Source organism: Falco rusticolus, chromosome 5, assembly GCF_015220075.1.
Source record: "Falco rusticolus isolate bFalRus1 chromosome 5, bFalRus1.pri, whole genome shotgun sequence".
Classification (NCBI taxonomy): domain Eukaryota; kingdom Metazoa; phylum Chordata; class Aves; order Falconiformes; family Falconidae; genus Falco; species Falco rusticolus.
The window spans coordinates 68,472,990-68,487,515 of NC_051191.1; the positions used below are offsets into that span (position 1 = coordinate 68,472,990).

The 14,526-nt window shown below is 35.8% G+C and overlaps 1 protein-coding gene across 1 annotated transcript in view; it reads right to left on the minus strand.

The window, feature by feature from the left end:
• The window catches only part of DCP1B (decapping mRNA 1B), a 47,017-nt gene that overhangs the window by 17,237 nt on the left and 15,254 nt on the right, over positions 1 to 14,526 (minus strand). Inside the window, exons 4-5 of the mRNA XM_037387943.1 lie at positions 5,264 to 5,330; positions 2,939 to 3,074 (exon numbers count right to left, since the gene is read on the minus strand). Of these exons, the coding sequence (XP_037243840.1) occupies positions 2,939 to 3,074; positions 5,264 to 5,330 (203 nt within the window). The remainder of the gene's footprint in view (positions 1 to 2,938; positions 3,075 to 5,263; positions 5,331 to 14,526) is intronic.

Sequence of the window (14,526 nt, forward strand, 5' to 3'; positions counted from 1 at the left end):
ACCTGACTTTGAAACATGAGAGCTGCAGAGACCTGCCAAGTTCAAGGAGATGCTAGAAGGAAAGAAGGGTCATCCAAGACCTGATAGAACTTAGAAGGGCTTTGCAGATAGATGTCTATACTGAAAGTGATGAAAAGGACTTTGAAGTTGTCAGAGCTCGAGTGCAAAGCTAAAAGCCCTGGAAACTGGGAATTTCTACCTAGCCTATGTAAAGCAGCCACAAGATGACATTAATGAACCATCACATGAAGGCGTACAAGGTGCTCAGCAGAAGAAAGGAACTAAGGAGGACAAGAACTGTCTCAAAGAAGAGCAGCACCAGCAAGGATTTCCAGTCAGAGCCCTGCTTAAGTGAGACACACAGAACCAATTCAGACTTTTTAAGAACAGTAGCGTAGACTCTGCATCATCCAGGCTGAGTATGGCACAATGCCCTCAGGGAAGCTAGGCCTTCTGGATCCTACTATCAAGTCTTTCACACAGCTAAATGAAAAGCACCTGAAAACTTAGAAACTATATTCCTGTTTGGGCAGGACAGTGCCATTGGAACAGTTTGCTGAAAGACAGTGAAGAAGTAGTCAAAGTACAGAAACAGAAGTCCAGAGACCATTCTTGCTTACTGACAGAAATGATGTTCTTATCAAATGGTTGTGTGTCCTTAGTAATGAAGAAGGAAGCTTCAGTTATTCTGGGCACATCAACCAGACAAAGGACATCCACCTAATCTGAACTTTAATAGATCAAAGATGGTGTGGTAAATGGGTAGATGTTGTAGAACTGTGCAGCACAGACCTAAATCCAGAGCTTGTCTTTAGTATAAGACATGGACAATGGTTGAAGAGAAACACATTTTATCATGCTTTGTTCTGTACCCTAGCAGCTCTTCAACTGTTTATCTCCTTAGCTATCATTATGAAGCCAGCTAATACCACCTCTTCTTACCAGAAATCAAGAAAAGGCAACTGCGTACGTAGTACATTTTCCAAAAAATACTTTAATGTTTTAGCAACTCAAAGCTCCATTAAAAAAAAAAGGAGGTGGAGGGGTGGGCCTTTGTATTTTATTTTACATGTAACCTCTCAAAGTGTAAATTAATTAGGGAATAAGATATACCCTTACAAGTTAGTTACACTCTAAAAAATAAATCTCATCATAGGACTTAAAAAAATTGACCAAAATTTACTCAGATGCTTTGAAAATTGATGTTCTTATCCTACAGCTCCAAATACTTTAAACTGCAAACACTCCTTTTTCTCCAAAACCACACAGAATTCCAAAAGGAGAACACCATATTTCATAACTGATTTCAGATGCTGACATCAGCATTATAAGTTGTATGACATACTCTGGCAAGAAAGTAGATATCATAAAGCAGGCAAAAAGCATGACCGCTCTGAAACATTGACATTAACATACAAAAAAAAAAAAAAAGGTCATTGCCTTTATTTATCACACCCTTCTTAATTTTATACTTCTAATGAAATAAGAAAAAAATTTTACAGTTCTTAAGAGGTCAGATACTCCTAGCACTCATCTCCCAAATGAAGAGGAATTTTGCATGTTACTTCCTTAGTGAACCCTTAAATGCGGAAAGATTAAAGATTAAGTAAGAAGAAAATTTGCAAAAGATCTTAATTGCAGGGGGAAAATTAAAAAAACCCCAACTATTATTTAAACAACAGATCTAGAATTTCCTCTCATTTGTCTTGATTTTCTGTGTGCTATTCTGTGTGCTAATGTAGAAATGGAAGGTAATTTTTTTTAGATCTATTACCTCCTTCTCACAGAATCCGAAGACAGCCTAATCTCCAGTTTTCCCTTTTACAGTATTTTTAAGGTTATTTGATGCAAACTGCTTAAATATTTCATAATATCTCAAATCACACTCTTTTACGCCAAGACTAGATACTGATTCAGTATTAAAACATAGAAAAGATACCAGGTTTTGAAGGTGTTTGCCCACTATAACACATTAAATTCCTATTACAGAAAATATGAAGATCCTAAGATTCAAAAAAAGCTATACCACAACAAAAAGTGCTACATTTCACCATAATTCAAATAGTTTGCTACTACCTCTCTGAGGATCTTATTAGTAGCCACATTTCAGAAAAATAACTTTTTCTTTCTTAAATTGCTTATGTTAAGATATATATGTTTCTAGACACAGACCACTTATGAGCTTTGCTATTGCATGACAACACATATAAAATACAGGGAACAGCAGTAGGAACCTGCAGGCTCTGTAATAATTTGCAGCATATATATGAATAGTTAAAATTATTAGATTTTTATTCCCCAAAGTAAAATGTTTTTGATTGCTCAATAACAGAGAATGTTATTAGTCCATTAGTTACTTGTTTATTTAGAAGCCTCAGAAGACCAAAACAGCACATGGACTGAAATCATGCTACATTTCAACCTTTTCATTTCCTGCCATTAGTGTTTGAAAGTAGCTAACAACCGCAATTAAAAGCAGTAACTTCACTGCTAAAGGTCTTCTCTGAAGGAAGTTACTTCTACAACCACAGAAACTATTAGCAGGTTTGAATACTTCACCCACACAGAAGACACAACTTCCAGCGGCTACTCAATAAGCACAAGAGCTTCACGGGTCAAAATGCAAGCCAATTTATACTTATTCTTACCTGCTAGCATTCAATAAATAATCAACCATATACATATTCTCCTTTCAGAAGATTTCATTGACAGCATTAATTTCTTTTGAATCTTAACCAAATTCTGACAAAACTTTTCCACCAGCCACTTCTACACAGAATGAAAGCACCCTGTCCAAAATCAGTTTCACTTTGAGTAAAACTATTTAAAAACAAACTAAACCGAAACCTTTTATGTTTTAAAATGTAAAGTGTGAGCAAGTTGGTATCATAGTATCACCAAAAAGAAATGTCCTCTTTTTATAGACAGCAAGTCTCACCTTGGTATACTCATCTTTGGCCTTGGTAAGCATCCGTAAGATATCCACTTCTTTGTTATTAGCAGAATTCATTATCATTGGGGACAGTCCTGTTCCCGTTCCCTGCTGTGCTTTGAATTGTTCCTGCTGAGTTAGGCTAAAAGTTGGAGGTGAGAGGAGAATATACAAGACAAAAAACAGATATAAAAAGTTTAACCACAACTACATTACAGTAATTAATAAAAATCGAAATATTTTCATTTCCCCCATCTACATTAAAACATGTGTAAAAAAATCTCTATGAAAAGATCTATATTAAAACAAAATTTGACCAGGCATGAGATTCATTTTCTCCAATCTTGAATACACTAGGCCACAGACTAAAATTTCCATAACTCAGTCACAATTTCTATACCCAGAAGGGAAGGAGCAGGGAATTTAGAGTGTTATTCAGTTCTGCTGGTGGTGGAGGATGGCAAACATACACAAATCAGTCATTAACTACTAGCAAATGACCAATTTCCTGCCCCAGCTGTTTTATCATTATTGTAGAATGCTGAGAATTAAAACATGCAGCCAATTGGCTGAACGACAGGGTATTTTTTATCTATATGAAACACTGCTATTATAAACCACTACACGTGGTTTACAATTGCATGAATCCTCTGAAAACTAGTTTTTATTGTAGTAAATTACTAGTCTGAGATTACTAATCACCACCGACTGAAACTTGAGCTAGTTAACTAAAATCAGCTGTCAAAAACCTGCGTTTCTCAGGGTCCATTGCTTATTTCTGTAAATTCATCCCCATCAATTATTTCTTGGGTCACAACTGACTCATTGTAGAGCTGTAGGATATACAGCAAAACCAACGAAAACGCCTAAACAAATCCCCACTACTGTCACAGTCTGTGTTTCACAATGTTTTGTCACTGCAAAATGAAAACCAGCAGGTATTACTTTAGAAAGAGATACTGAGGAAACATGATTACCCTCCCATCCAGTATTTTATAACAAATCCTATCTGGAACATAGTAGTAGAAGAGTTAAAGCACTTTGCTATGGACTGAGCTGTGCGAGGATAAGCCTTGTTTGGGCTTGTACTGCAGGGCACATAAATGGGCTTTTGGGCATTCTGTAACTTTGGCAATCAAAATTGATGTCACTTCCTCAGCATGCTTCTGGCTACAGAAGCTGTTCAGACTGGGACAGATGACCTGAAAAGGAGAGATTCACAGGTCTGACAGTGCCTTTGTATTGTGCTCTGTTAGTACCTAATGCGGTCATCTTGACTGTATCCACCTCCCATGGCTTTTCTTGGGATGACAAAGACCTGGCTCTACATCATCCTTCCTCCTGTCCCTTAAAAGAATTGTGACACAATGACATGTCCAACCCTATATACCACAGGCAACTGGTATAGCCAATCTCTGCCTGTTCCAATCCAGCCCCTTTACTATCCTCTACATTATAGCTCTGAAAACTTCAGATTGCACATGTTGATAAAACCCTTAAGACTTCAGCTCCTTCCTCCTCCAAACAAACAGGAAAACCTGCACAATATAGTCATAAGAAACGAATCACTGCAAACAAGCCCATCATTAGGCCAGTCAGAGGGTAGAGCAGAAGAATGAGCCCTGTCCATCCCGGACACAAAAAGGAAGTACTGACAGTGAAAAAACTATCCATGACCTTGTTAGATTAAAATACAGCTGAAAATACAGTTCTGCTTGAAATTCTAATCTTTGATTTGATTGCAAAATTAAAGACTGTATAGCAAATCTAAAATAATATTATGTATGTAAAAGTAATGATTTCAAAGCTAATTAAAGTCTTGCTTTATATTGCAAAACCAAAGTGAATTTTGTACATTTTGCCAAGAAATGAGGAACAGGAATTCAGCCATGATGTAGAAACAGGATATAAACCACAGAAACTGTGTTATTACAGTATGCCTTCATGATAGCTCACACTTACATTGACATAAGGAAAAAAAGGTTAACAGCAACATTACAAAAGAAAACCTCCCTAAACTGAAAAATATACTAAACCCCCAAAGAATACAATTCTTCAAAACAGATCTCTGAGTCATCAGGAAATAAATAAAATGAACTGTTACACACTGATGTAGCTGGACAGCTGCACAGCATATTATGTAAAAGTATATTGCAATACAGTGACTTCTGATTATACGAAGTGCAGGTGTGACAACTTTACTTGCAGCAAACTCTATAAATACAGGTTTAAAGTAGAAAGGTATGACCATCCTAGTAATGTAATGTGCATGTATGTACAGAAATACATACATAAAAAAAGCACAAAAAGTCTCGTTTACCCATCACTTACTTTTTCATGAGCTCTGCAATTCTTTGGCATTCTTCCTTATCATAAAACCAAATCCCATATATGGACACTGTAAATGCACATCAAACACAAACTATGAGCATCTTCTCAAACAGCAATTCTACCTGGTAGATATTAAAGTGACCTGTAAAGGAATTTTAAAATTTATTTATTCTTATGTTTTCCCTATCTATAAACATAGGAATGACACCTCAGATCCGCCAAAATAAAAAAGATCAAAACCATATTTCTAAGGATGTAAATTACAAGCTCTTGAACCTTCAGTAAAGGCAGAGGTATTTGATTCTTTTCTTTAGAATACTAAACTAGAGGGTTTTCTCTTTAAAACTTGTCCTCTGTCATATTTTTCAGTTGTTATGTCATATTCATTAGACTCCAGTGGCTAGCATACTATGGGTAGTGTGACATGCATTATGTAAGCAAGCAAGATCTGTTTAGTTTTCAACAACATTCAGGTCTATCTTAAATATCATCAAAGTTGTCAGAGTAGTATGAATGCACCTCTGCCTCCCTGCAGATTTCCTATAACGTTCCCCGTTATTTTCACTGCCAAAGAAGTAACTATCCATAGCCAACCACAGGGTATCTAGGTTCAGACCTCCACTAAAGTAAGCACCTGGAGCTTTGCCCAGCAACAACAGATTTAAATTTACTAGTAGTTCAAGATTCTCAGACATATACAGCACTAATGAAACCATCACGATGGCAACAGCTGTACTGGAACTGTAGTTAGTGTAGGTTCCACAATCATCATAAACAGGGAGCTTTTTCCACTCACAACCATGTTATATAGCCCAGGTAAGACAGCCTGGGAATAAATCTACAGCCTTAACACAATCTGTCTACATTTGTCAGGGTAACTATCCTAGTTTTAACCTCAAGCACAAATCTGCTATGAGAAGAGGAAGGGAGAAGCACTTAAAGGCTTAACATGGATCTTTCCCTCTCTGTCACCACAACCTTGTGTAACATCCACATTCGTTTTACATGACACAGTAGCAAACAGGTAGTCCCTGTGTTTCTTCCCCCTTCCCTGTCCTACCACACTGCAGGCAAGAGTTTTCCCTTAATCTTCCTAAGAAATGGCAACTCCTAACATGTCTTCAGACACCGTAGGGGCTAGATTTTACTTGAAAGGCACATAACTGGATTAAATACCTGTTTAAAAGCAATCACAACACTGACCCTGATCATGTTATATTTCCTTCTCTTAGCAGAATCCAAAAGCAATCACTTCTTCAATTCCACAGAACCAAAACCATGGCATATGAAGTGTAAATTGGCTTTGTTAATGTTTGGAAAGAAAAAAAAATGTACAGCTGTTTGTAAGGCACAAGTGTAATACTTATCTCCATTCCTCCTCAATTTTTCAGCCATGTGTTGTCTTCTCCATAGCAAAAATGGTTCAACTGTCTAATACATTATACTGGTGAAAGGCTTAAAAAAACCCATAAACCAACAGCCATATTGTAGACAAACAATAAATAACTTTTACAAGATGTACAGGCCTTTTTATGATTAACTTTTTAAAACTGTGATGATGATTTCTATTATTCACCTAAAAAAAGCCAAGTAACACAGTACGTGCCAGTGGTTCTACAAAAAGTGTAACATAAGAGCTGATCTGAACTGCACAAAAAATCTGTTTTGTAACATAGTTATTAAAATATGCATTTAAAAGAGACATTAATATTCTAAAACATTCCCATAAGCATCCAATAATAAACTGCAAACCTGTAGAAAAGTGTGCGTATGATTCACAAGGTTCCAAAACACTGACCTATTATGCAAAACTACACATCCTTCTGACAAAAACACCTTTGAAAACATGTTGCCCATGCTACAAGTTACCCTAGTGTAATAATATAGCAAGCAGACCAAAACCTCCAGACAAGTCAAATTTGTTTTAATCAAGTTTCTTCTTTGTTGTAATAGAATCTCCAGTGCAGTACAGTACTGATGAAACTTGGGCCATCTGCTCCATCTTCTCAATTATTTTTTTTTGTCTGCCACAGCTGGTGGCATCACCGATAGGTAAGGGAGGTTGAACAGCTTCACCTTTTGGCTGATTGATCAAACATGTTGTAGACTACTCATGAATATCTAATAAATTTGAAAGCTGAAAGTCCCACAGAAATACTGCAGTGCTTCTGGCCATTAGAAGTCGAAAGAGTGGAATCAAGAACAGAAGCAAGCTAGCTTACCTCAACTCAGTGAAAAACACAAACTATCTGACTACCAGTATAAAAGACCATTTCAGATTTTACAGAACTACAACTAATATCTTCAAATATAAGGGAAACAAATGCACAGCCATTTCAGGTCACAGAATAAGGACACTAATTATTGCCTGTCCCACCATACCAAACCACCACTCAACAATACATCTCATCTTAACTGAAGCTTTAAGTCAGGATATTGCAGATCCAGAGACCTTTAGTGTAGATGTTACCTGAGCTTCAAATCGACTCACCCACATTTACTTTCTCACCTCAGTTAAATGTTACTTTCAACCTAGACTAGGAAGCACCGCTGAAAGCAAGCTAAGACCAAAACTCAACATCTTCTGAGCTTACAGTTCTCCCATTCAGCAGTGAATTCATTCAGAAGTGGACAGTCCCCCTCTTCTTCCTTCCACACTTCTTCCATCTGTCCAGAACACATGAACACTTCAGAAATACACTAAGAAATAATGACACAGCCACTCTGTTTTTTGCAGGACAACGTATCCCAAGCTTTTTCATGCACGGGAGAACAATGGACCAGTGAGAAGGCAGTAATTTGGTGGAAATCTGAGATACCAGGTATCAAAGTACACTAATGTATGTTTTCAGATTGATTGCTCATCATGTGGAGTAACCATTGCATAAATCCATACCACCACAGTATATTCTGTTATAACCTACATTTAAGGAACAAAAATGTAAATAATAGTAGTAAAAGTGTGTATTAATGGCCATCTTTCTTGCTTAATGACAAATACAAAATGGCAAAACATTTTTTTTAATGTGTATGACAACACACAAAATGCCAGGACCAGCAAAAGAACCTGACACAATTACAAACTTTAACTGTCAAGCTAGGAAGCTGGCACACTCTCCATTAATAAAAACTAAATACACATACAATACAAATTTCACTACAAGCTTTCTTCCAGCATGAAAACACTGAAAATCTTACCAGGATTAAATCTAAACAGATTACTTTAATCCGTCTTCCATCTCTATCAGACTGTTAGATAAAAAGGAAATCCTGACCTAAGTATCATCTGTAGAGTAGTAATTTCACTAAAATGTTCATGTTAAAAATGAATCATTTAAACAGTGGAGACACAACTGAATCACTAAACAGCAGAGGCACAAAGCAAATTCTTCTACTGCCACACAAAAGAGGAAAAATTAAGTCACTTTTAGGCCCAGCTTGAGCTATAAAGTTAACCAAGAACAGATTATTGTAAAAAAACAGAAAAAGAAAAAACAAATTGAAGTCAAGTATCTTCTGCTAACCAGCTGAGCCACTTACATGAAAAGCAGCTAACAAAAGCCCCAAAAGGAGAGCTACTTTTATACTGACAAGATAGTACACATCTGTTCATCCCTTTCAAAAGTTCCAAAGTAATTTACTAAAACAAATTAGATTTTGTAATGAATTGATCACATTAAAGAAAAAAAAAAGAAGGCACCAAAGTTATGATGTTGTTAACAAGATTACGCAAAACTAGAAAGATGTAATACAGCTATCAAATCAACAAGATACAATTAATATTGAACAGGAATAAAATAAATAATGTGGTTGAAATTATTAAATATTAAGGGATATCAGTCTTTAGAATTTTTAGAATTTGAAAAAGGTAGGCTACTCATAAATCAAAACTGAAAAATTTTAATAAAATCTGTGGTGCTCCTTTAATATAGCTCAGAGATTGAATTTCATAAAGTATACTATTTAAGCTTTAAATCATGACTTCAGAGACGATCCTACAGCTTCTGCTTTACCAATTTCATTTTTTTTGGCTATGGATATCTCCTGTCCTCACAACACTAGAGCACTCGATACTACTTATAAGCAAAAGCTGACAGATGTTATCTACCAGAATTACAGATGACAATTTCTAACCTCTCAAAATCCAAAATGTATTTATTTATTATTATGATGAAGAATATCTTATTGATTTTCATAATTATGCTAAGTATCCTATTAAAAAGGAAGAAATTTCTCTTAGATTATTTATTTTACTCTTCATTTGTCTAGCTTCAACTTCCAGCTATTAGGTTTCTGTCTTCTGGATAGATGTTTCCATTTATCAGAATTTTGGGTTCAGTGTACCTGCAACACATTATTTTTAAGCTATTGCTCCACAGACTGCATACAGTATTTAAGCCTGGTAAAAATAAATAATTATTCTTCAACTTCCATGGTTTTTTCTTGATATCATGCTTCTTAAGGTACTTTATTCCCTACCTATGGCCTAGACTTTTGCTCCTGAATATGTAAATCCACTCTTGGCTACATTAAAACAGTTTCTCTATGTGCATCTTACAAGGTAGCCAGACACCTTTATGCTGGTCATCACTTCTCTTGGCTGTCCACCATTCATATAATATTTGACTCTTCAGCACACTATCAATACCCGCATTTCATTTTCTAATACTTTCTAGAATATTGCAGTCTCCACTTTGCAGGACCTAGTGAAAAAAGAACCAAAGTAGGTTATATCCACACTAACAATTTTGAATCGATGAGTTCTTGACTTAAAACATGAATTAAAGTATGCCGTGTTAATTTTGTGCTCGAACCCTTTGTCCATGACACCGAATTTACAAGTAAGATACAAACATATGATGTTCCTTCCACTGTGCTCAGGCTCAAGTAGTGGTGAAGGAGACTTGCCTGTTGAAGCTCTACATCCTGCTCTCCAGCATAAAGCAAGAGAGGACTGCAACAAAGGAAAGAACACACAAAAGCAGCTGCACGCTATCTTGGAAAGCTGAATTCCATCTCTGACACTGCCCCAGAGATATTATGCAATGATACGTTAAGCTGTGAAATGTCATCTTAAGTGGCTGTCATTGACTGTGTACTTTTCATTTGCCAGTGTTTGATTCAAGGTCTTAGGCCTGGGTGTAAGATTTGAGTGCATGACCTCCAAAACCACCCGTTACTTTTAATCACAAAGTCTCTAAGAAGTGTTTTTGAACATATGAATGATAAATACATTGGAAAAATTAGGCCCAAGTAATTAAAGCCAGACACCCTGCATCTATTTGATCTCTGTAATTGTAACTACTCTGCCCTAGGATCCCAATTTGTAAAATGGGAAGAATAATACTTCTAATTTGAGCAAGATACAACAGTTCAGCTTATTCACAAGTTGTCAGCTATTATACTGATCAGTATCACTGAAAACAACAAGAAAAAAGCAATATTGCAAAAGATTATGATCACATAATTTAAAATTCCATAAGTAAAAAAAAAAAGGGTGCACAAGCAGCCGTAATTTTGGTATTTGCTAGTTTAGGAGCCTGAAAGTTCTTTCAAACACAACTGATGATCAGACACGGAGAGTAAAAAAGCTGTTTTTCAGCTTGACCAGTCAAACTCAAGTGAGGAGGGAACTGTTCAAGCAACTTTCTTAAATAAAAAAAAACCAAACAACCCCAAAATAACAAGAAAATATACAACACCCCACAATGAAATGCAAAAGCCTCTCAACCCCCCTTTCCCCAAAAGCAGATGGTTTTAGAGTGGGCAATGCTGATTGGCAACACAACCAAAGTCAAGAATAAGTACGTCACCACCATCTGTTTAATCGTGCCTGGAATTATGTCTTAAAAATCAACACAAGAAACATTTTTTGTTAATGGGATGAACCCTGAAATATCCTTGCCATCTTCTACCAATCATGAAAGCTGGGTGAACAATTTGCAGAATTCCAGATAGAGCCAGTAAATATTTCACGAGGCAAAAAAAGGGACAACTCTGAGATGGTGGATTGTTTATTAAATCATGTCTGTTGCTCTACTGTGATAGCCTGACTTCAGGCAGATTTTTAACCACAATTTATCAGAAATTCTTTATGAAAGAAACATCAACTCTGTAGCAGACATAAACAAGATCAGCTCACTGGAATGCCCCTTAAATAGCCTCATAGCTAAAGTTATGTTAGTACTGTAGGAAATTTTAAAGCCCATTGATCCATTTATTTCCACAAAGTTCAGCAGATGTAAGAGGCCATCAGCAGGTTCTTTACTTTTCGGTAACAAGCCCAAAAGCAAACTGAATTTGCCAGATTTCCCTTAAAATTGCATTCTGTTGATGCTACAAGAAATTTTTAGTCACAACACAGGAATAGCATCTATGTTATGATCCATCTGGTTTAATGCATTTATTTTTTTTCCTCCACCACTGGTTCTCCAGTCATAACCCCTGCCATTGCATCAGTTCCAACTGCTTTTTAAATCACGATGATGATGACACAGATATTAAGGCAGGAATTCTGAAGATGCCAGACTATCAAGTTCTTAAACAACAAGTTGTTCTTAATAAATGCTTTATTGTTCTTTTTATAAGTTGTTAAACAACAAGTGGTTCTCATTACTATTTCACAATAGACTTCTGAAATGTCCACATCAGACCGGAGCTCCAGTGTCTTTTGCAATGGAAATGATTAAACAGTCTCACCCAAGGAGTGTAAAAGCTAGGTGAAGAGGCATTAAGATAAACAAATGGTGGGAGAAAGTACTGTTCCATTTTCAATATAGAAAAATGACAGACACTGACTTTAAAAAATTGAGTGGAAAAGTCTGCAGGAAGGCTAAAAACTAAATCCAAATATCCTGAGTCAACAAAAGCAACCTTCCTGTGAAAAAATTCCATCAGAGGATGGGCTAGTGGAAAAGAAACAACTCCTCTACATCTGAAACTATTACCTCTATTAGTATTAGCTTACCAGTAATCTATATTCTCTGCTAACTTTTAAAGCAAACTGTAAAACATGTCTTCAATGCACTGAATTGAAGCCAGGCCCTGATCTACAGGAATCACCTGAACATAACACAAAAATGCTATTACATAAATCTAGGCTAAATATCTGTAAATCCTACTAGCAGAAAAGCTAACACTAACATAACACTATCACAAGTGGAAGAGGTTAAACTAGAAACCATGCTTTTGATTCTGTGCACATCACATTGTACCTTGTAGCTAAAAGCAATGAGAACCCTCCTCCATCAAGGAGAAGGTGACGATACTGCCTTTCCAGCCTGGAGGCAAAAAACCAGTTTGCTTTTATTTTCAAGAACAGGAAGGAGAAGCTGACTTTACCTTCTCTGTATTTCCATACTGCCTACCACTAGGTTAAGAAAAGTAGCAGCTTCTGTTATGATTCTTATGGAGTATCTGGGCTTCTAGTCCTGTGGGGATAAAGCCTGCTTTACTGCATGTGATATACACGGTTGGTAGAGGACTCATCAGGACTTGAACATCATTATTTTCATTTATTATTTACTCAAATATCAGAATATGTTCCCAATTAATTTTAAAGTGCATCTCTGAGGTACTTGACAAAGGTCAAAGTACTTCTCTAATTCCAGGACTATAGTAAAGTTCAAAGTCAAGTTCTCTTCCAACCTCTGTTGATGCCGCTTTTTCAGGGAAAAAGAATATTTTAACCTCAAACAGGTGTTCAATAATATGTTATTTTATGTTATTTTTTTCCTGAAACATGAATTTTTACTATAATAATTCTGATTAGCTGTCACCCCAAATGGTTTAACTCCCACAAAGTAATGAAAAACTTCAAAAAGGGCTTCATGAGGAAAATGGACAACTTTAACTATAGATGATATTTCTACTTTTGACTGTTGTGATCTCATCTCTTATTTCTTCATTGCATATCTTCAGATCCTAAGTATTGGAAATACATTTGCAGATCTGGACTAAGTTCTTAACCTGCAACAGCAAAAATCTAAGTTGCTTGTGTATACACACACACTTGTTCCTGTAACAAGTTACACCTGAGAAACACCATCAGATTACAGAATTTAAAAAAAAAACACCACCTTCGGATTTTTGCATTTGTATACTCTGTACACGCCATCATTTTGCAGGCAGGCAATTACTTCATTTTTCCTACACTATTTCTGAAATGGTTAGGAAAAGAATAAAAAAAATAGAAAATAGAAATGGGCAAAGTCAACTACTCTTCCTGAAATTTCAAGTGCTTAGTTATTTACAGCATACCTTATGTATTTGCTTTTATTGATTTACCACAGCCTGTTAGTGTCATATTCAACACATTAAAAAGTTCTTCTCTACTACTGTATAGCCATTCCTTCTCTTACAGTCAGCTGTTACATTGCCTTCAACAATATCTGCTTATCTGTAGAGTTGCTATTGGAAATTTTTAAGTACATACCATTTTTAGTGATACAGTACAATTTCATGGGCATAGAAAGGCCTTTCACTGCTCTCATGTAATGACAGGTAAACACTAATAGGTTTACAGTGCGCTCACAAGCTATATTTCAGTAGATGGCTGCACTGTGGCCCCTTTTATCATTCACATATGGCCACTGAAATTTTACATGCTTGAAAACTGAGGGATCATTAGATTTAATTTTAAAGTATCAAAAAAATGTTAAAGATACATTTTATGACCTACTTTTTTCTTGTGAAAGTTGCAACTTAGTTTGTTTCATGAAGATACAAATACCACCTCTTTGAACTACATTACTGCTTTTTCCTTTTGATTGCTGTAATTTTTTAATGTATTTGTGTATCTTTTTTTTTGGTGTGTGTATCTTTTTTAACTACTGATGCTAGTGTTCAGATTACTATGAACATTAGCAGTTTACTGACTTTTCTGCCTTCTCGCACACAAGACATTCTGTGTGAGTATATGGACAGAGTAGAAACAGAATGTACTCCTAAGATCAAGTTTGTCACCAAGAAAATGCAGTTTAAGCAGTAAGCATTTCCTTGTTTTAAAACCTGTAATCCAACAGAAAAAAAACACATTTATCAAATTCATTTGATATTAGCAGCTAGACATTTCACAATAGGAGCACTGGGAGGTATCCTGCAATTTTGAATCCCTGAATATAGTGATATATTTAAATCCAAATAAAAAATTGGAATTTTGTATTGGGAGATTTTCATTACAGCAATTGTATTATTTTCACAGAGAAATTAAAAGCATGTATTTCATTTTGCTTTACAAGTCAGCAGTATTTTACTAGCTCATG